Genomic DNA, 24,089 nt, shown 5'->3' on the forward strand with positions numbered 1-24,089 from the left:
TTGTAAAGGACATGGGATCAAGCTTGAGAAGACGGTTCCTAAGACTCCTCAACATAATGAAGTTGCTAAGAGAATGAATCAAACTATCAATGATAGAGTCAGGTGTATGCTCTCTCATGCAAAGTTGCCTAAATCCTTTTGGAGTGAAGCGATGAGGACTGCAGTAGATCTGATCAATCTTTCTCCTTCAGTTCCACTTAATGGTGATGTTCCAGAGAAAGTTTGGAGAGAGAAAGATGTCTCCTATAGTCACTTGCGAGTGTTTGGCTGCAGGGCTTTTGTTCACATTCCAAGAGATGAAAGGTCTAAACTTGATGGAAAGTCAAAGTAGTGTATCTTCATGGATTATGGTCACAAAAACTTTGGTTACAGATTATGGGATCCAGTGAGCAAGAAGATAATTAGAAGTCGAGATGTGATTTTTCTTGAAGACCAAACTATTGAAGATCTTCAGAAGACAGACAAGCCAATAACTGTTAGACGTTCTACTAGTGATGAACCTGGTCCTTCCACTAGACCTCCTGTTGATGGGAGAGACGTACAAGTTGATAATATTGGTGATGATTTGCATGATGAACCTACACCTCAACCTGAGGTGTCAGATGTTGAAGTTCCACCTGAACCACCAGTTGAGCTTGAATTGAGAAGATCTACTAGAGAAAGTCATCCTTCTCAAAAATACTCTCCTCATGAGTATGTGATGAACACTAAGACTGGAGAGCCAGAGAGCTACCAGGAGGCTATGTCTGATGAGCATAAGGAAGATTGGTTGAAGGCCATGCAAGAAGAAATAAAATCCTTGCATGAGAATCATACTTTTGAATTGGTGAAGTTACCGAAGGGTAAGAGAGAATTCAAGAATAAATGGGTGTTCAAGTTGAAAGCGGATGAAAATGTCTCACGACTGATGAGCGCATAATTTATACACTTTTTGGCATTGTTTTTAGTATGTTTTAGTTAGTTTTTATTATGTTTTTATTAGTTTTTAAATAAAAATTACTCTTCTGGACTTTACTATGAGTTTGTGTGTTTTTCTGTGACTTCAGGTATTTTCTGGCTGAAATTGAGGGACCTGAGCAAAAATCTGATTCAGAGGCTGAAAAAGGACTGCAGATGCTGTTGGATTCTGACCTCCCTGCACTCAAAGTGGATTTTCTGGAGCTACAGAAGCCCAATTGGTGCGCTCTCAATTGCGTTGGAAAGTAGACATCCTGGGCTTTCCAGCAATATATAATAGTTCATACTTTGCACAAGATTTGATGGCCCAAACAGGCATTCCAAGTCAGCTCAAGAATTATGGCGTTTAACTCCAAAACTGGCACAAAAGCTGGAGTTAAACGCCCAAACTGGCACAAAAGCTAGCGTTTAACTCCAAGAAAAATCTCTACACATGAAAGCTTCAATGCTCAGCCCAAGCACACACCAAGTGGGCCCGAAAGAAGATTTCTGCATTAATTACTGATTTCTGTAAACCCTAGGCTACTAGTTCTCTATAAATAGGACCTTATACTATTGTATTAGGGGGGATCTTTGATAAGTCTTATGCTATCTTAGACACGTTTGGAGGCTGCCATTCGGCCATGTCTAGACCTTGTTCTTATGTATTTTTAACGGTGGAGTTTCTACACACCATAGATTAAGGTGTGGAGCTTTGCTGTTCTTCATAAATTAATACAAGTACTATTGTTTTTCTATTCAACTCAAGTCTATTTCTTCTCCAAGATATTCATTCGCACCCAAGAACATGATGAATGTGATGATTATGTGACACTCATCACCATTCTCACCTATGAACGCGTGACTGACAACCACTTCCATTCTACATGCAAACAAGCTTGAATGCATATCTCTTGGGTTTCTAATCTAAGATTGGAACCTTCATGGTATAGGCTAGAATTATTGGCGGCCATTCCTGAGATCCGGAATGTCTAAACCTTGTCTGTGGTATTCTGAGTAGGATCTGGGAAGGGATGATTGTGACGAGCTTCAAACTCGCGATTGTTGGGCGTGTGACAGACGCAAAAGGATCAATGGATCCTATTCCAACATGATCGAGAACCGACAGATGATTAGCCGTGCGGTGACAGCGCATTTGGAACATTTTCACTGAGAGGACGGGAAGTAGCCATTGACAACGGTGATGCCCAACATAAAGCTTGCCATGGAAAGGAGTATGAATGATTGGAAGAAGGCAATAGGAAAGCAGAGGTTTAGGAGGAACAAAGCATCTTCATACGCTTATCTGAAATTCCAACCAAAGAATTACATAAGTATCTCTATCTTTAATTTACGTTTTATTTATCTTTTAATTATTAATTCTTCATCACCATCTGAATTAGCCTGACTGAGATTTACAAGGTGACCATAGCTTGCTTCAAGCCGACAGTCTCCGTGGGATCGACCCTTACTCACGTAAGGTTTAGTACTTGGACGACCCAGTGCACTTGCTGGTTAGTTGTGCGGAATTGTGACAAAGTGTGATTCACGTTTGAGAGCTCCAAGTCCTTTGGCGCCATTGTTGATGATCACAATTTCGTGCACCAACGACCAAGGTACAAAGCTCGATTGGTTGTGAAAGGCTTTGAGCAAAAGAAATGTATTGATTTTGAGGAGATTTTTTCTCCAGTTGTGAAGATGTCCTCTATTCGAGTTGTGCTTGGATTGGCGGCTAGCTTGAATTTAGAGGTTGAGCAGCTTGATGTGAAAACTGCATTCCTTAACGGTGACATAGATAAAGAAATCTATATGGAGCAATGATGAGCAGATATTTTATACGCTTTTTGGGGGTATTTCCATATAGTTTTTAGTAGGATCTAGCTACTTTTTAGTATATTTTTATTAGTTTTTATGCAAAAATCACATTTCTGGACTTTACTATGAGTTTTTATATTTCTCTGTGATTTCAGGTATTTTCTGGCTGAAATTGAGGGACCTGAGCAAAAATCTGATTCAGAGGATGAAAAAGGACTGCGGATGCTGTTGGATTCTGACCTCTCTGCACTCGAAATAGATTTTCTGGAGCTACAAAAGCCCAATTGGTGCGCTCTCAATTGCGTTGGAAAGTAGACATTCAGGGCTTTCCAGCAATAGATAATAGTCTATACTTTACCCAAGTTTTGACGACGCAAATTGAAGTTTAACGCTAAGTCTTTACCCTATTCTAGCGTTAAACACCAGAAACAGGTTGCAAACCAGAGTTAAACGCCAGAAACAGGCTACAACCTGGCATTTAACTCCAAATAAAGTCTCTACACATGAAAACTTCAATGCTCAGCCCAAGCACACACCAAGTGGGCCCCGAAAGTGGATTTCTGCACCATCTATCTTAGTTTACTCAATTCCTGTTAACCTAGGTCACTAGTTTAGTATAAAAACTACTTTTAGAGATTTGTTTTGCATCTCATGACATTCTCACGTTTTACCTTGTATCTCTACAGCATGAGTCTCTAAACTCCATGATTGGGGGTGAGGAGCTCTGCTGTGTTTCGATGAATTAATGCAATTACTTCTATTTTCTATTCAACACGCTTGTTTCTGTTCTAAGATATTCACTCGTACTTAACCCTGAAGAATGTGATTATCCGTGACACTCATCATCATTCTCAACCTATGAACGCGTGCCTGACAACCACTTATGTTCTATCTGTAATAGCTTGAGTGTATATCTCTTGGGTTCCTGGTTCAGGAGTTTGATTGCCTCTCCTGACAACAGAGCGTTCAATTCCATGAATCCAGAGTCTTCGTGGTAAAAGTTAGAATCAATTGGCAGCATTCCCGAGATCTAAAACGTCTAAACCTTATCTGTGGTATTCTGAGTAGGACCAGGGAAGGGATGAATGTGACGAGCTTCAAACTCACAAGTATTGGGCGTAGTGATAGACACAAAAGGATCAATGGATCCTATTCCAGCACAAGTGAGAACCGACAGATGATTAGCCATGTACATGGACCTTTTTTCACTGAGAGGACAGATGGTAGCCATTGACAACGGTGATCTACCAACATACATCTTGCCATGGAAGAAACCTGCGTGCGTGAAGAAGAAGACAGTAGGAAAGCAGAAATTCGGAATACAGAGCATCTCCAAAACCTCAATCTGTTCTCCATTACTGCATAACAAGTATTATTTATTTTATGTTAATTACTCTTCATAAATCAAACAATTTTTATTATTAATTTCCTGACTAAGAATTACAAAATAACCATAGCTTGCTTCAAGCCGACAATCTTCGTGGGATCGACCCTTACTCACGTAAGGTATTACTTGGACGACCCAGTGTACTTGCTGGTTAGTGGTACGAGTTGTGAAAAGTGTGATTTACAATTCACGGACCAAGTTTTTGGCGCCGTTGCCGGGAATTGTTCGAGTTTGGACAACTGACGATTTATTTTGTTGTTTAGATTAGGAAAAATTTATCTTTTTAGTTTAGAGTCGTTAAAATTGCGTCTTCTATTATTGTTTTTTGGTTGAAACTTTTTTTTTTAAATCCTTATTTTCTCTTTTTAATTTTTTCAAAAATTTTTATAAACTAATAATTGAGTTTTTCTGTTTGAGTTTAGTTTCATATTTTAAGTTTGGTGTCAATTGCATGATTTTATCTTTCTTTCAATTTTTTTCGAATTATTAGTGCTCAGAATATAAAAATTTTTAAGTTTGGTGTCCTTTGTGTTTCTGTTTTCTTAAAAAATTTTCAAAAGTTGTTCTTAGCGTTCATTGTGATATTCAAAGTTTTCCTGTTTGTTTCCTTTGTTTTGATCTAAAAATTTAAGTTTGGTGTCATTTTTACTGTTTTTCTCTTTCTTCATTAAATTCAAAAATATCTTTTCTCTTTATTTCAGTTAATTTTCGAATTTTCCTTTAAAAAAATTCAGATTTTTATTTTAAAACTTTCTACTCTATCTTATCTTAGTTTTGAAATTTCAAAATTCAAAATCTTTTTCAAAAATCATATCCAAAGTTTTTCAAATCTTCTTAATTAAGTAATTATTTTAGTTTTTAAAATTTATATTTTAATTTCTAAATATTTTATTTTATCTTATTATTTTTATTTATTTTTAATTTAGTTTGTTTCTACTTAAATAAAATAAAAATAAAAATATATTTTATTTGCAATTCATATCAATTTCATTTTATCCATCATGGACCTAAATAGAAATAAACAGTCCAGAAGGACTCTGTGGTCATATGCTAACCCCATTACTGCTGCATATGGGAGTAGCATCTGTATACCTCCCATCAAAGTAAGTAGTTTTGAGCTAAATCCTCAGCTCATTGTCATGGCGCAGTAAAATTGCCAGTATTCCGGTCTTCCACAGGAAGAACCTACTGAGTTTTTGGCACAGTTCTTGCAAATTGCTGACACAGTACGTGACAAGGAAGTAGATCAGGATGTCTACAGATTATTACTATTTCCATTTGCTGTAAAAGATCAAGCTAAGAGGTGGTTAAATAACCAACCTACAGCAAGCATAAGAACATGGAAACAGTTATCAGACAAATTTCTGAGTCAATATTTCCCTCCAAAAAGGATGACACAACTAAGGCTGGACATCCAAGGCTTTAAACAAGAGGATGATGAGTCCCTTTATAACGCCTGGGAGAGGTACAGAGGGATGCTAAGGAAATGCCCCTCTGAAATGTTTTCAAAGTGGGTACAATTAGACATCTTTTACTATGGGCTTACAGAAAAAGCTCAGATATCTCTAGACCACTCAGCTGGTGGATCTATACACATGAGAAAGACTATTGAAGAGGCTCAAGAGCTTATTGATATAGTTGCTAGAAATCAGCATCTGTACATAAGTAATGAGTCCTCCATGAAAGAAGAAGCTAAGGCAATATCAATTGACTTTAGTCCTCAGGAACAAGTTGCTGAACTCAATCAGCAACTATCTTCTATAACAAGACAGTTAGTAGAATTTAAGGAAATGCTACAAGAAACCAAAAACGCTAACAAGGATATGGAATCACAATTGAATCAAACAAAACAGAAGCTATCAAAATAGATAACAGAAGAGTGCCAAGCAGTTCAATTAAGAAGTGAAAAAATATTAAATACCTCAACTCAAAGCAGCAGAAAGCCAAGAAAAGAACAGTTGACAGAGGATGAGCAACTTACTACCCAATATCCCTCTGAGGACAGTAAGAGCCCAGAGAGGAGTAAGTCTAGCGTTCAAACGCCAGAAAAGGGTGAAAAACTGGCGCTAAACGCCCAATCCATGTTCAGTTCTGGCGTTCAATCGCCAGAAAAGGATAGGAATCTGGCGTTAAACGCCCAATCCATGTCCAGTTCTGGCATTCAAACGCCAGCGAAGGATCAGACACCTGCAAGTGCTGATAATAACTCCCTCAAGAAGGCTTCTCAACCTGCCTCTGTAGGAAATAAACCTGCAGCAACTAAGGTTGAAGAATATAAAGCCAAAATGTCTTATCCTCAGAAACTCCGCCAAGCGAAACAGGATAAACAATTTGCCCGCTTTGCAGACTATCTCAGGACTCTTGAAATAAAGATTCTATTTGCAGAGGCACTTGAGCAAATACCCTCTTATGCTAAGTTCATGAAAGAGATCTTAAGTTATAAGAAGGATTGGAGAGAAACAGAAAAAGTTTTTCTCACTGAAGAATGCAGTGCAGTCATCCTAACAAGCTTACCAGAAAAGCTTAAAGATCCAGGAAGCTTTATGATACCATGCACATTAGAGGGTACTTGTACCAAGACAGCTCTATGTGACCTTGGGACAAGTATCAATCTAATCCCTGCATCCACTATCAGAAAGCTTGGCTTAACTAAAGAGGTCAAACCAACCCGGATATGTCTTCAACTTGCTGATGGCTCCATTAAATATCCATCAGGCATAATTGAGGACATGATTGTTAAGGTTGGGCCATTTGCCTTTCCCACTGACTTTATAGTGCTAGAAATGGAGGAGCACAAGAGTGCAACTCTCATTCTAGGAAGACCTTTCCTAGCAACTGGATGAACCCTCATTGATGTCCAAAAAGGGGAAGTGACCTTGAGAGTCAATGAGGATGAGTTCAGGCTGAATGCTGTTGAGGCAATGAAGCATCCAGACACATCAAAAGACTGCATGAGTGTTGATATTATTGACTCCTTGGTAGAGGAGATCAACATGGCTGAGAGTCTCGAATAAGAGCTAGAAGACATCTTTGAAGATGTTCAGCCTGATTTGGAGGAATCAGAGGAAATAAAAGAGCCTCTGAAAACTCTTCAGGAGGAGGAGAAACCTCCTAAACCCGAACTTAAACCACTACCACCATCCCTGAAATACACATTTCTGGGAGAAGGTGACACTTTTTCGGTGATCATAAGCTCTGCTCTAAATCCACAGGAAGAGAAAGCACTACTTCAAGTGCTAAGGACACACAAGACAGCTCTTGGGTGGTCCATAAGTGATCTTAAGGGCATCAGCCCAGAAAGATGCATGCACAAGATCTTATTGGAGGTCGATTCTAAGCCAGTGGTTCAACCACAGAGGCGGCTAAATTCAGCCATGAAGGAGGTGGTGCAGAAAGATGTCACCAAGTTACTGGAGGCTGGGATTATTTATTCTATTTCTGATAGCCCCTGGGTAAGCCCTGTTCAAGTTGTCCCCAAGAAGGGAGGCATGATAGTGGTTCATAATGAAAAAAATGAGCTGGTTCCTATAAGAACAGTTACAGGGTGGCGTATGTGTATTGACTACATGAGGCTCAATACAGCCACCAGGAAGGATCACTTTCCTTTACCATTCATAGACCAGATGCTAGAAAGACTAGCAGGTCATGAATATTACTGCTTTTTGGATGGCTATTCAGGTCACAACCAAATTGCAGTAGATCCTCAAGACCAAGAGAAAACAACATTCACATGTCCTTCTGGAGTGTTTGCCTACAGAAGGATGCCTTTTGGTCTGTGCAATGCACCTGTAACCTTTCAGAGGTGCATGCTCTCTGTCTTCTCTGATATGGTAGAGAAATTTTTGAAAGTCTTCATGGATGACTTTTCAGTATTTGGAGACTCATTCAGCTCCTGCCTTGACCATTTAGCACTTGTTTTAAAAAGATGCCAAGAGACCAACCTAGTTTTAAACTGGGAAAAATGCCACTTTATGGTGACTGAAGGAATTGTCCTTGGGCATAAAATTTCAAACAAGGGAATAGAAGTGGATCAAGCTAAAGTGGAAGTAATTGAAAAATTACCACCACCTGCCAATGTTAAGGCAATCAGAAGCTTTCTGGGGCATGCAGGATTCTATAGGAGGTTTATAAAGGATTTTTCAAAAATTGAAAAACCTTTGAGTAATCTGCTAGCTGCTGACACGCCATTTGTATTTGACACAGAGTGTCTGCAGGCGTTTGAAACTCTGAAAGCTAAGCCGGTCACAGCACCAGTTATTTCTGCACCAGACTGGACATTACTATTTGAACTAATGTGTGATGCCAGTGACCATGCCATTGGTGCAGTACTGGGACAGAGGCATAACAAGCTTCTGCATGTCATTTATTATGCTAGCCGTGTTTTAAATGACGCATAGAAAAATTACACAACCACAGAAAAAGAGCTGCTTGCAGTGGTTTATGCCATTGACAAGTTTAGATCATACTTAGTAGGATCAAAAGTGATTGTGTACACTGACCATGCTGCTCTTAAATATCTACTTACAAAGCAGAATTCAAAACCCAGGCTCATAAGATGGGTGTTGCTTCTGCAAGAGTTTGATATAGAAATAAGAGACAAAAAAGGGACAGAGAACCAAGTGGCTGATCATCTGTCCTGGATAGAACCAGTAGAAGGGGCGTCCTCCCCCTCTATTGAGATCTCTGAAACCTTTTCAGACGAGCAATTATTTGCCATTCAGGAAATACCATGGTTTACAGACATTGCAAACTATAAAGCTGCAAGATTCATACCCAAGGAGTATAGCAGGCAACAAACTAAAAAATTAATTACTGATGCAAAGTACTACTTGTGGGATGAACCATATCTCTTTAAGAGATGTGCAGACGGAATAATTCGTAGATGTGTGCCTAGAGAAGAAGCACAGAAGATCCTATGGCATTGTCATGGATCACAATATGGAGGACATTTCGGAGGTGAGCGAACAGCCACTAAAGTCCTCCAATGTGGCTTCTACTGGCCTACCCTCTATAAAGACTCCCGAGAGTTTGTGCGCAACTATGACAGTTGCCAGAGAGCTGGTAATCTACCTCATGGTTACGCCATGCCTCAGCAAGGGATATTAGAGATTGAGTTGTTTGATGTATGGGGTATTGACTTCATGGGGTATTTTCCACCATCATACTCAAATACCTATATTTTGGTGGCAGTCGACTATGTATCCAAATGGGTAGAGGCCATTGCAACACCCACTAATGATACTAAGACAGTGCTGAAGTTCCTTCAGAAACATATTTTCAGCAGGTTTGGCGTCCCTAGAGCACTAATCAGTGATGGGGCACTCACTTCTGCAATAAACAGCTTTACTCTGCTATGGTCAGATATGGAATTAGCCACAAAGTAGCAACTCCATATCATCCACAGACAAATGGGCAGGCTGAAGTCTCTAATAGAGAACTAAAAAGCATCCTGGAACGGACTGTAATTACCCGTAGAAGGGATTGGGCAAGAAGCTTGGATGAGGCTCTGTGGGCATCCAGAACAGCATTCAAGACTCCTACAGGGACCTCTCCATACCAGCTCGTGTATGGTAAGGCCTGTCATTTGCCCGTGGAACTGGAACATAACGCCTACTGGGCAACTCGATTCCTAAACTTTGATGCCAAATTAGCTGGAGAGAAAAGATTGCTCTAGCTGAATGAGCTAGAGGAATTCAGACTCAATGATTTCGAAAATGCTAAGATTTACAAAGAGAAAGCAAAAAGGTGGCATGATAAGAAACTGTCACCCAGAGTTTTTAAACCAGGACAAAAGGTTCTGCTGTTCAATTATAGGCTCAGATTATTCTCCGGAAAACTAAAATCCCGGTGGAAAGGACCATATGTGATTACAAGTGTGTCACTATATGGGTATGTAGAGCTTCAAGATATTGACTCTAATAAGAAGTTCATTGTTAATGGACAGAGAGTCAAGCATTATCTTGAAGGCAATGTTGAGCAAGAATGCTCAAAGCTGAGACTAGATTAAAGCTCAGTAAAGTCCAGCTAAAGACAATAAAGAAGCGCTTGCTGGGAGGCAATCCAGCTATTAGCAATGTTTATTTGTTATGCAAATAATAATTATATGAATTTTCTATAAATTATCTTTAAGAATGATTAACAATTGCAGGAGTTCACAGAGTTACAGAAGAATTCAGAGCATAAAGCAGAGAAAAGGAGCTCACTGGCACAAAAATGCCAGTAAGGGGAATTGTGGGCGTTAAATGCCCAAAAGAAGCATCTACTGGGCGTTTAACGCCAGAATCGCAGCATCCTGAGCGTTTAGAAAAATGCCCAGTGACAAAGGATTTCTGGCGTTTAACGCCAGCCAGGGTACCTGGCTGGGCGTTAAACGCCCAAAACAAGTAACAAATGGGCGTTAAACGCCCAAAACAAGCAGCAATCGGGCGTTTAACGCTAGGATTGTGGAGGAGAGGAAGTTTTGTTTTCCAACTCAATTTTTTTCAAATTTTCATGATTTCATCCATAATTTCTTGCATAAACATGTTACAAATTATCATCTTTCAATTTCAATCTAAAAATTTTTTGATTTTTTTCTAATCCTAAAAATCTTTTTCAAATCTTCTTCAATTTCTCTTCAAATCTTTTTCAAAACTCATCTATCTTTTTAATTTCTTCTCATATCTTTTCTACTTATCCTATTATCTTTTCAAATTCAGATTTATCTTTTTCAAATCCATCATATCTTTTCAATTTTAAAATTTCATATTCTTCATATCATATTTATCTTTTACAAATCATATCTTCTATCATATCTTTTTCAAAATTTTCAAACCCACCCCCACCCTTATAAATTCACACTCGGCCTCCCCCTCTCATTCACCATTCGAATTTGTCCCTCCTTCTATTCCTCTCCTTTCCTTTCTTTTGCTTGAGGACAAGCAAACCTCTAAGTTTGGTGTGCTTTTCATGATCCCTGAGCTAACACTCACTAAGATCATGGCTACTAAAGGAAAATAAACCACTTCAAGAGGCAAGAGAGAGAATATTCCAAAACCACTTTGGAATCAAGAGAGGTTCTTAACCAAAGAACATGCAGACCATTACTACAAAATAATGGGTCTAAGATTAGTGATCCCGGAAGTCAAATTCGATCTGAAAGAAGATGAATACCCGGAGATCCAAGAGCAGATTCGAAAAAGAGGCTGGGAAATTCAGGCTAATTCTGAGACAAAGGTGGGTAGAAACATGGTTCAGGAATTCTACGCAAATCTGTGGCAAACAGATAAGCAGATATTAACTGGAGCCGCCTTCTATACCTTTCGAACCTTGGTCAGAGGGAAGATTATGTACTTCCACCAGGACAAAATAAGAGAGGTCTTCAAGCTGCCTCAACTACAAGATGATCCAGAATCCTTTAATAGGAGAATTGTGAGATTTGATAAGCGCTTAGACCAAGTTTTAGAGGACATATACATCCCTGGAACCAAATGGATAACCAATACAAAGAGTGTCCCAAATCAACTCAAGAGAAGAGATCTTAAACCAATTGCTAGGGGCTGGTTAGACTTTATTGGGCGTTCTAGACTGCCCACCAGCAACCGCTCTGAAGTCACTGTCAAAAGAGCAGTGATGATCCACTGCATTATGCTGGGAAACAAAGTGGAGATTCATCATCTGATTTCTTGTGAACTCTACACAATTGCAAACAAGAACTCTAATGACACCAAATTGGCTTACCCAAACCTAATCTCTCTGCTATGTAAAGATGCTGGGGGTGAAGATGGGAGTGGATGAGTATATCTCAGTCGAGCAACCAATCACCAAAAAGTTAATGGAAGGACAACAAGTGCATGATAACTCCATCAAAAGGAGGGCACAGGAGTTCCTCCCAGAAATCCCTCAGATTGACTACTGGACCCGCCTAGAAACATCTGTCACCAAGTTGCAAGAAGCTATGGATCAACTAAAAGAAGAACAGCAAGTTCAAAATAGCATGCTCTGCAAACTGCTGAAGGAACAAGAGGAGCAAAGGCGCGAGCTACAGGAGCTGAAGCGCCATAAGCTGTCTCTTGAAAGGCCAAGCACCCCACAGATTAAAGGAGCATCCATCTCCCAAAATAAAGGTTGTTGAGTCCTAATCTTAGTCTTAACTCTGTGATAACTTTTACTATTAGAAATCTACCTTAGAAGTTATATGAGTAGTATTAATTAGTATCTTTATTTTTATTTTTATGCCCCAAATAAGTTATAATTTATCTTTTTTATCATCATTAAACATGAATAAAATAGCAGATTTTTAGAATAAGGAAGCAATTTTATTTTCGAGTTCTTAATAAGAAAAATTCAAATTATTTATATGTGGTGGCAATACTTTTTGTTTTCTGAATGAATGCTTGAACAGTGCATATGTCTTTTGAATTTGTTGTTTATGAATGTTAAAATTGTTGGCGTTTGAAGAATGATGAAAAAAAGAAATATTATTGATGATCTGAAAAATCATGAAATTGATTCTTGAAGTAAGAAAAAGCAGTGAAGAACAAAACTTGTGAAAAAAATGGCGAAAAAAAAAAGAAAGAAAAAGAAAAAGCAAGCAGGAAAAATCAGTAACCCTTTAAACCAAAAGGCAAGGGTAAAAAGGATCCAAGGCTTTAAGCATTAATGGATAGAAGGGCCTAAAGGAATAAAATCTTGGCCTAAGCAGCCAAACCAAGCTGTCCCTAACCATGTGCTTGTGGCGTGAAGGTGTTAAGTGAAAAGCTTGAGACTGAGCGGTTAAAGTCGTGATCCAAAGTAAAAAGAGTGTGCTTAAGAACTCTGGACACCTCTAACTGGGGATTTTAGCAAAGCTAAGTCACAATCTGAAAAGGTTCACGCAGTTATGTGTTTGTGGCATTTATGTATCCGGTGGTAATACTGGAAAACAAAGTGCTTAGGGCCACGGCCAAGACTCATAAAATAGCTGTGTTCAAGAATCAACATACTAAACTAGGAGAATCAATAACACTATCTGAATTTTGAGTTCCAATAGATGCCAATCATTCTGAACTTCAAAGGATAATGGAGGTGCCAAAACTGTTCGGAAGTAAAAAGCTGCTAGCCCCGCTCATCTAATGAGAATTTGAGCTTTATATGAAACTCTGAGATGTTATTGCCTCTTGATTCTCTTTCTATCCTGTTTTATTTATCTAGTTGCTTGAGGACAAGCAATAGTTTAAGTTTGGTGTTGTGATGAACGGATATTTTATACGCTTTTTGGGGGTATTTTCATATAGTTTTTAGTAGGATCTAGCTACTTTTTAGTATATTTTTATTAGTTTTTATGCAAAAATCACATTTCTGGATTTTACTATGAGTTTGTGTGTTTCTCTATGATTTCAGGTATTTTCTGGCTGAAATTGAGGGACCTGAGCAAAAATCTGATTCAGAGGCTGAAAAAGGACTGCAGATGCTGTTGGATTCTGACCTCTCTGCACTCGAAATGAATTTTCTGAAGCTACAAAAGTCCAATTGGTGCGCTCTCAATTGCGTTGGAAAGTAGACATTCAGGGCTTTCCAGCAATATATAATAGTCCATACTTTACCCAGGTTTTGACGACGCAAATTGGCGTTTAACGCCAAGTCTTTACCCTATTCTAGCGTTAAACACCAGAAACAGGTTGCAAACCAGAGTTAAACGCCAGAAACAGGCTACAACTTGGCATTTAACTCCAAATAAAGTCTCTACACATGGAAACTTTAATGCTCAGCCCAAGCACACACCAAGTGGGCCCCAAAAGTGGATTTCTGCACCATCTATCTTAGTTTACTCAATTCCTGTAAACCTAGGTCACTAGCTTAGTATAAAAACTACTTTTAGAGATTTATTTTGCATCCCATGACATTCTCACGTTTTACCTTGTATCTCTACAGCATGAGTCTCTAAACTCCATGATTGGGGGTGAGGAGCTCTGCTGTGTCTCGATGAATTAATGCAATTACTTCTATTTTCTATTCAACACGCTTGTTTCTGTTCTAAGATATTCACTCGTACTTAACCCTGAAGAATGTGATGATCCGTGACACTCATCATCATTCTCAAACTATGAACGCGTGCATGACAACCACTCACGTTCTATCTGTAATAGCTTGAGTGTATATCTCTTGGGTTCCTGGTTCAGGAGTTTGATTGCCTCTCCTGACACCAGAGCGTTCAATTCCATGAATCCAGAGTCTTCGTGGTAAAAGCTAGAATCAATTGGCAGCATTCTCGAGATCCAGAATATCTAAACCTTGTCTGTGGTATTCTGAGTAGGACCATGGAAGGGATGACTGTGACGAGCTTCAAACTCACAAGTATTGGACATAGTGACAGACGCAAAAGGATCAATGGATCCTATTCCAGCACAAGTGAGAACCGACAGATGATTAGCCATATACATGGACCTTTTTTACTGAGAGGACGGATGGTAGCCATTGACAATGGTGATCCACCAACATACAACTTGCCATGGAAGAAACCTGCGTGCGTGAAGAAGAAGACAGTAGGAAAGCAGAAATTCGGAAGACAAAACATCTCCAAAACCTCAATCTGTTCTCCAGTACTACACAACAAGTATTATTTATTTTATGTTAATTACTCTTCATAAATCAAACAATTTTTATTATTAATTTTCTGACTAAGAATTACAAAATAACCATAGCTTGCTTCAAGCCGACAATCTCCGTGGGATCGACCCTTACTCACGTAAGGTATTACTTGGACGACCCAGTGCACTTGCTGGTTAGTGGTACGAGTTGTAAAAAGTGTGATTTACAATTCGTGCGCCAAGCAACCAGAGGGTTTCGAGGTTAAAAGAAAGGAGCACCTTGTATGCAAGTTGAAGAAGAGCTTATATGGGTTGAAGCAAGCGCCAAGGCAGTGGTACACGAAGTTTGACTCCTTCATGGAAGGTCATGGGTATAGTAAGACTTCTTCTGATCATTGTGTGTATGTTAAGAAATTCTCTTATGGTGATTTTATAATTCTCTTGCTTTATGTTGATGACATGTTGATTGTTGGTCATGACACTAAGAAGATTGAAAGTCTTAAGAAAGACTTGAACAGATCCTTTGCTATGAAGGATTTGGGTCCTGCAAAGAAAATCCTTGGCATGAGTATCACTCGTGACAGGAAGAATAGAAAACTGTGGTTGTCGCAGCAGAAGTACATTGAGAAGGTTTTAGAGAGGTTTAGCATGAGTAATTCCAAACCTATTAGTACTCCACTTGCTAGTCATTTCAAGCTGAGTTTGCAGCAATGTCCTACAAGTGAGAAAGAGAAAGTAGAAATGAAGAAGATTCCATATGCATCTGTAGTTGACAATTTGATGTATGCTATGGTTTGCACCAGGCCGGATATTGCTCATGCCATTGGAGTTGTTAGTCGGTTTCTCTCTAATCCTGGCAAGGAACACTGGCAAGCAGTAAAGTGGATTCTCAGATACCTTAATGGTACTTCCACAGTTTGTTTATGCTTTGGAAGTGGCCAAACTGTGTTGGATGGTTCCACAGATGCAGATATGGCCGGGGATCTTGATTCAAGAAAGTCTACTTCTGGTTATATGATGACTTTTGCAGGGGGAGCTGTGTCGTGGCAATCTCAACTTCAGAAATGTGTTGCTTTATCTACTACAGAGGCAGAATACATTGTTGTTGTTGAAGCTTCTAAGGAACTCTTGTGGATGAAGAAATTTTTACAAGAGTTAGGCATCAATCAAGAGAAGTTTGTGCTATTTTGTGACACTCAGAGTGCTATCCATCTCAGCAAGAATCTGACGTTTCATTCCAGATCGAAGCACATAGAGGTGAGGTATCATTGGATACGTCAAGCGCTTGAGATGAAGTCATATGCACTTGAGAAGATCCATACTGATGATAATGGTTGAGATATGATGACTAAGAGTTTACCTGCAGTGAAGTTTGATTCCTGTAAAGAGAAGGCGGGCTTGGTGGAGCAGCCTATCCCCACTTGAGTTATTTATATTTTATGTTTAAAATGTGATTTATTTATTTATTTTAACTAACCTATCATTTTATTTCTATTGTTATATTATCGTTGGTTTTTAAGATATTGTTGAGACTCGTTATGTCATTATTGGTTATTTAAAATTTGATGTTGAGACTTGTTATATATATAATATATTTAATTTTTTTAATTTACAAAGCCGCAAATCCAAATCCAATCCAAACTACTTGAAATTAGATCGGATCAGATCAGATTTTTTTAAAAAAATATCCAATTCAAACCGCATCGCAAATAAAATTAATGTTCAAATTGGATAAACTTTTTACTCAAAACCGATTCAAATCGCACCGCGAAGTCTCGAACCCCCTATTTTTAATAGTTTATGGAAAGTATTTAAACGGTTAATTATAGTTTAATCTATTTTTAGTTGCACTTATTATGTGTATTATTCATGATTTAATAAATCAATCACTCTCATTTTAACAAAAATGCGTACGTACATTTTTTTATACACATTGAGATATTTGTTTATTATACTAGAGTTTTTTTTTTCTTTTTTAAATCCAAGTCCTTTGTGAATTTTTTTCATTTCATATCATTGTTTAGTATTCATATAAATGATAAAAAAAAAACATACGAACTTATTTTATATGAGTTAAATATGTCTATAAAATTTTATTTTAGAAATATTTTAGACATAAATACAAGAAAATAGGTATTTTTCATAAATCTCACGAATAAATATACTAGTTAAAGGAATAAAAATATGTGTACATTAGTCAAAAAGACAATTTTAATTTTTACCTTAAAAGGATTAGTTTTGATAAAAAATAAAATAAAAAATACACTATTATTATATAAAAAATTTAGCTAACATGTGTCATAATTAATGACATAAGTTAATATTATAAAAAAAATTTGATAGAAAAGATATAAAGTTAAATTCTTTTATGCATTTGTTGTGTATTTATTAAACGAAGAAATTTAAAAAATTTCTATTAGTAGTAATTTTAATATGTACCTTTAAGATGTATAATAATTAAACCCTTATATAATTAAAATAATTAAAAAAATTGAAACAGTAAACAAGACTCTTATTATATTATATACACTCATAAACTGTAAATATAAAAGATTTTATATATAATGTCTATAAAAATATAAGAAATAATCAATTAATTATTAGAAAGATATAATATAAATCTGAAAATTATTAATAATTTTATCATAATTAATTATTAATTATTAAAAATCTTTTTATTGATATGTAATATATTTCTTAAACAATGTTGAGAAGAGAGACGATGCCAAAATATTATACATTTTAGAATAATATAAAAAAATGTAACATAATTATCAAAAAATATGATAGAAGCTAAAAATTATTGACAAATCTTAGTATTATTAATCATGAATTATTAATAAATCTCATTATTAATATATTACACTTTTTTTTAAATGACATTAAGGAGAAAGATATATAAAGATTAGAAAAATTTTTAAATATACCTAAAATACCGATATTTTAATAATTTTAATAGTTAATTTTAATTAATATATATTATATATTTTTTTATAATGGAGATTAACTATTAAAATTATTATAATACTGATATATATCTGATACGGTTAAAATTCTTCCCGAAGATTAATGTCAAAATTTGCCACTCTTGTATTTGGAACTAGAATGCTATACATTTTAGAGTAATAAATGATAATGATATATTGTATGGGAAAATTTGTAAGGTTTATGAGAAAATTTGTAAGTGTACTAATATATTAATGTTTCAGTGATTTTTAATTATTAATTTTTATTATAATAAAATATATAATACATATAATTAAGATTAACGATTAAAATTTATTAAAATATTAATCTACCAATATATTTAAAAGTATTCGGTTTATATGATTATATTTTAGAATTCTTATATATAAAAGTAGTTACATATTAGGGGGAAAAAATGGTCTGCTACTAGTGAACCCTACATACACTATACACCTATATTCTACCTAAGAAGGTAGACGAGACGGTAACAATTATTAACATGACATATTAAGAACACGTTATTAGGGAGGAAATAGGGAAAACCATGTGACATATGCATCATTTATCTTAAAAAGTTATGAAGTAGATTTTATTGAATTTATTAAATGGGGGTTAAAAAAAAACCAATTGGATTGATCGAAGTAGATTTTATTGAATTTAATCAATTTATTAAATAAGAGTTAAAAAAAATCAATTGGATTAATCGAATAATTTTTACTTATATACTTAAATAAGTGTTAAAAATTTAAATTTCACATTATTTATATAATAATTTATTGGTTAATAACAAATCCTTATAAATAAGTAATTGATCACATGCTATGCATGGGTGTCATACTTATCATTGTATCAACCAGTAGGGATTTAAAAAAAAGGGGGTCTTCCCCAATTTCTGTATTTATACTCTTCCTTTTAATTTGACCCCTCTTTTGAGCGTTACCGAAAAGCTGCTGGTTTTAAGAACAAAGGGGCCTCACAAATGCAGAGAGACAAGCATAAAAATCAAGAGGAGTGGGTCTAATATGTTGGGTTGATTAAGAAATTAAGATCAATAATTCATTTATCATCCATTCTTAGCAATCTTAAACCACCCGTGGTAGCTTCTTCCATTTCAATTTTCTTTTTTTTTTAATTTTGGTGCCATCTTCAATAATACACATTTTGTGCTCAAAAAGTTGAAAAGTGTCCCCAAAAGAGGAAGAGAGAGAGGAGGAGGGGGTTGATTCACATTTCACACACACACACACTGATCGTGATAAATAATAGCATAGGAAAAGAACTAGTCATCAAGAACAGAAGCAACTGTTCCAGAAGGGGTAGTAATAAAACTTAGGACCTATATTGTACATTTTATATAAGTTGAAGGCTACTCTCTTTAGTACTCCAATACTCAAGCTTTTTCTTCTAAAGCTTCCTTTTTGGGTTCTACGTTCACCAACACCACTTCCACAACCACCATTTTCCCTCTGAATCTCAACAATGGTAAGCATATTCCTTCATAATCCATCATTCTTTATATCTCTGAGTAGCTCATGAGTTACAATTTTGTTGGAACAGCGAGACAAAGAGGAAGCAAAAGCATGGGAGAAGAAGGGTGGATTCAGAGCTGCAATGTTTGTTTTCGGTAAATAAAAATCAAATCTTGAAAAGAAGTATGAATACCCATTTGCAAATGTTTGATTATTGTTCCTTGCTTTGGTATAGTGTTGTCAGCATTGGACAACATGGGTCTGGTGGCGAACATGGTGAGCATGGTGCTCTACTTTTATGGAGTTATGCACTTTGATCTGTCAAGCTCTGCCAACACTCTGACAAACTTTTTGGGTTCCACTTTCTTGCTCTCACTCGTTGGTGCTTTCATCTCCGATACTTACCTCAACAGACTCACCACATGCTTGCTTTTTGGATCACTCGAAGTCACGGTAACCTCATCATCTAAAACATAAAAAAAATATAAATACTACTCCAATTCCCAATATCTCCAAATAAACAATTCAATTGGTCCGCAAAAAGAGGCTTTTACTAATTTAGTTTGTTTCTCATTTCTGACTCACAAAAATCCTTTCTCCCTTCCCCCGCTGTTAACTGTCGGAGTTTAAATAAAAAAAATAATATTAGTGTTCTAATACATTAAAGAATTGTTTGTGAGTTGCGTTTTATTTTTTCACTGCAAAGTCTCTGTTTTGTTATAGTCCTTGATGGATCTGAGTTTGTGTAAAATGATATGATATATTGCAGGCGCTGGTAGTGGTGACAATTCAAGCGGGCACAAAGGCGCTACAACCAGAAGCATGTGGAAAATCAAGCTGCGTGAAAGGAGGAGTAGCAGTAATGTTGTACACGTCACTGTGCTTGCTGGCATTGGGATCGGGGGGAGTGAGGGGTTCCATGACGGCACTTGGGGCGGACCAGTTTGAAGAGAAAGACCCGAAGGAAGGGAAGGGTTTAGCCACATACTTCAATTGGCTTCTGCTCAGCACAACACTGGGCTCAGTTGTGGGCGTTACTGGCGTCGTCTGGGTTAGCACTCAGAGAGCATGGTACTTGGGATTCTTGATTGTAACCGTTTCTTCCTTCCTTGGATTTCTCACTCTTGCTCTTGGCAAACCCTTTTACAGAATTCTACCACCTTCTCAAAGCCCTCTTTCAAGGATCCTTCAGGTTTTTCTTTTTCTCCTATTTTACTGAAAATTTAAATGCAGTTAATTTTATATAAAATTAATAACTAAAAATTATTAAATAATTTAACTAATTTAACTAAATTTTATCAAAAAAAACTCTCAGATATTAACTCTACCAAAAGTCAGTTATACATTACTTCCCACCTTATTTTTAACATGTTTCTTTTAGAGGGATGGTTTTCATTTATTTGCGTGAACTAATTAATTATATTTTAGTTAAATTTATTAAATTATCTAATAATTATTTATTTATTTTTTTAGCGTCAATCTTTATTTTATATTTTTTAATTAGTTAAATTTTAAAAATACTAGTTGTATAAAAAATATTTTTAATATATATTTTACATTTTAATATATATTTTATAATGAATATCAATTAGGTATCTAATTTTTTTCAATAATATTAGGAAGGCAAAAAAATAGCTAAAACTTGTCTTATTTAATATTTATTAATTTAATGAATATTAAATAAAATAAATTATGACTATTTTTCATTAATTTTGTTTGGTTACCAAATATTTTTATTTTTTTTCTATAACTAACATAGTTGATTTCATTTAATAAACTAATAATGACCGTTTTCAATGTATTTAGTTGAACTTTCCTAATTATTTGAATTTATCACGGGTATGGTATAATTCAACGTATAATTAATTTTTTCTTTCTTTTTGATAATTTTTGTACTTCACTAATATTGTGTATTGACTGTATTCACTCAACAATTAATCTCATATTTTCTTTGACCTAAAATTTTAGATTCGAAAATGTTTGGTAACCAAAGAAAATTAGCCAAAAACAACCATAATTTAATTTATTTAACATTCATTAATTGTTGCGATAATTAATTAATGTTGTCTTTTTTGTCAACCTAACATTTCCTTGTTACCGTTCTATATACTATTCTTGGTCCCATTGAATTAACATCCTTGAATAAAAAGGATTTTCTAACGTACTGAACAGAAATAAAAATAATGCTAGTTGACTAATATTTTTTTATTAAGTCAATAATAGTTAATTTTTTTATTTTTCACTAAGAATATATATATATATTTGGTTTACCACAGGTTATTGTTGTGGCTTTCAAGAACCGAAAGCTACCACTACCAGAATCCCATGAAGAACTATATGAGATTAGTGATAAAGACTCAACAACAGGGAAGATTGCACACACAAACCAGTTAAGGTAAAGATTTTCCATTACCATTTCCACAAAAAAAAAAAAAAAAAAGTGGATGTCAAACATATTTTAGTTAAATATATGAAATCAAATAAAAATGTGTTCGTGCAATGAACTTTTTCTTATTTACCCTGAAAAATTGAAAAGACAATTAAACAAGTGCACGGTCCAGCACAGTGGCGTGTTAGGAATTAAGATTCTTTTTCCTTCATGTACGACGGAGTAGGTAATGCCAAGCACTATGGCCCTACAACTATGGCTTTTGCACGTTTGCAGCAGCAGAGATACTGAGAATGATTACCCAAAAATTTTACTATCTATTACTCAAAATCGCAAGCAAAAAAGTTAAAGTTTTTTTTCTTTTCTGACACTTCTCAGGGATAAAAGTTTGTGAACAAGAGTGAGTACTTTGAGCAATCAAGCTTCTTTGATTTTAATATATATTTTTTTTAAATTATTAGATATTTTGGGGTGGTTTTTAATTTGGCAGTACTTTACTGAGAGAATATGAAAAGGAAATTTCTTCTGAATAGCAGCCATGTTCAATGATTTCTTTTCTTATCTTTTGCATTTATTGTTCTCTGTGAAATCAAATTAAATTCAACTTCTAGTGTACAAAATTTATGAGAGTTTCCAGAGAAGGTGGTAAAATTGGTAAAACCTTAAAATGTAAAATGGGTCTTGATAATTCAAACATGATTTTTTATGGAGTTTTGGTTTGTTGGATTAGGTTCCTAGACAAAGCAGCAGTTCTTCAAGGAAACTTTGAACCAAAACCGTGGAAAGTTTGCACTGTGACACAAGTTGAAGAAGTGAAGATCCTAACAAGAATGTTACCAATATTAGCTAGCACCATAATAATGAACACTTGCCTAGCACAGCTTCAAACATTCTCAGTTCAACAGGGGAATGTAATGAACCTAAAACTCGGCTCCTTCACCGTTCCCCCGGCATCAATTCCGGTGATACCCCTTCTCTTCTTATGCATCCTAATCCCAATTTACGAGTTCTTCTTCGTGCCATTCGCACGAAAGATCACAAACCATCCCTCTGGAGTCACTCAGCTCCAGAGGGTTGGCGTTGGACTAGTACTCTCTTCGATTTCAATGACGGTAGCCGGAATCATAGAAGTGAAGAGAAGGGACCAAGCAAGAAAAGACCCTTCAAAACCAATTAGCCTATTCTGGCTTTCATTCCAATATGCGATTTTCGGGATTGCAGATATGTTCACACAAGTAGGCCTATTGGAATTCTTCTATAGAGAAGCACCAAAAACAATGAAATCGCTATCAACTTCTTTCACATGGTTAGCAATGTCCATTGGTTACTTCTTGAGCACGGTATTTGTTAATGTAATAAACAGCATCACGAAGAGGGTGGCGCCGAGCAAACAAGGTTGGTTACATGGATTCGATCTGAACTCGAACAATCTCAACTTGTTCTATTGGTTCTTGGCCATCTTAAGTTGCATAAATTTCTTCAATTTCGTTTATTGGGCGTGTTGGTACAAGTACAAATCCGAAGAAGAGTATCAAGATGGAGATCAAGAACCAAGGGCGAGGGCCAAATCGGAATCCGAAACAAAGCATATGAAAATGGTTCACCAAGGAATGATGATGATGGGTAAAAGCAGCCAAACTAGTGAAGCCAATAGTGAGGGACCCTCTTCCTCTGATGAAACAGAAGATGGCCAAAGAGAAAGAAGCAAAGTATAGAGAGAATGGAAGAAGAGAGATCATAAAAGTCAAGGAAAAAAGGAAGGATCGAAGAGACATGATTTGATGTGCTGATAAATCCGTGGATTGTGGAATTTGAAAATCTCCTCCTTCATAATACATGTTTTTTGGGTTTTTATGATTGATGGGTAGTTGGGTACTGTTTTGGCTCTGGCGCCATCTCTCTGACTCTCTTTGCAGAGTTTAAAGGTTTTTCTCTTTTGCTTCTTTTCTTTTTAATATATATTTATATAAACTTGCCTTATATATCATCATTAACCTGCAAATGTTATTGCCTACTAAGCAATCTCTCTCAAACAAGCTATGAATTAAAGAAATTTATTCTTATTCACGGTTAGAATTAAAAGAATTTTGTTGGTAATCATTTACAAAATATTTCTAATTAGCATATATCCTATATAATGGAGATGTAACAGCTTTAATTCAGATTCTAATATCTATATATATACTAGAATCCATGCTAATAGAAAATTTGTCCAAATACTTCTCCGGTTCTCCCTGTTGGAAAGAATCACTTTAGAAAAAGAGAATTATTTGGGAAATAGAGGATAACATTCTCCAATTTGAGTAAGATCCACAACCTTAGTGATAGAATGATTGCTAAATTGGAAAAAGAACTTATAATAAAAAAGTTATAAGTCTTTTGCATTGATGAAAGTACAGCTATAATCAACTTAAAACATATTAACTAAAATCCAAAATCCACCAACATATTTGGACATGTAGATATAAATAAATTGAATCATTATCTCAAATCTTTTCAATGGTTATGTCTAATTCGTTGAGAAAAGACGCACACTTTTGTATTCAAGCCCAAAATTAGTCTTTGATGGAGAGTGGAAT

The 24,089-nt window shown here is 35.9% G+C and overlaps 1 protein-coding gene across 1 annotated transcript; it reads left to right on the forward strand.

The window, feature by feature from the left end:
• The first annotated feature begins 18,477 nt into the window (after positions 1–18,477).
• LOC112775586 (protein NRT1/ PTR FAMILY 4.6) lies at positions 18,478–23,528 on the forward strand. The gene is made up of 6 exons (XM_025819315.3): positions 18,478–19,134; positions 19,210–19,276; positions 19,357–19,574; positions 19,891–20,313; positions 21,398–21,516; positions 22,241–23,528. Exons 1-6 carry the CDS (start codon positions 19,132–19,134, stop codon positions 23,223–23,225), a joined length of 1,815 nt encoding a protein of 604 aa, XP_025675100.1. The 5' UTR covers positions 18,478–19,131; the 3' UTR covers positions 23,226–23,528.
• Positions 23,529–24,089: the final 561 nt, after the last annotated feature.

The sequence above is a fragment of the Arachis hypogaea genome, chromosome 19 (assembly GCF_003086295.3).
Source record: "Arachis hypogaea cultivar Tifrunner chromosome 19, arahy.Tifrunner.gnm2.J5K5, whole genome shotgun sequence".
Lineage (NCBI taxonomy): Eukaryota > Viridiplantae > Streptophyta > Magnoliopsida > Fabales > Fabaceae > Arachis > Arachis hypogaea.

What these genes read in the sequence shown, in the direction of transcription:
- LOC112775586 (XM_025819315.3), top strand. An exon ending in TTGGATCACTCGAAGTCACG is followed by an intron (nt 19,575 to 19,890) that starts GTAACCTCATCA and finishes GATATATTGCAG; the next exon opens with GCGCTGGTAGTGGTGACAAT. An exon ending in CTCTTTCAAGGATCCTTCAG is followed by an intron (nt 20,314 to 21,397) that starts GTTTTTCTTTTT and finishes GGTTTACCACAG; the next exon opens with GTTATTGTTGTGGCTTTCAA.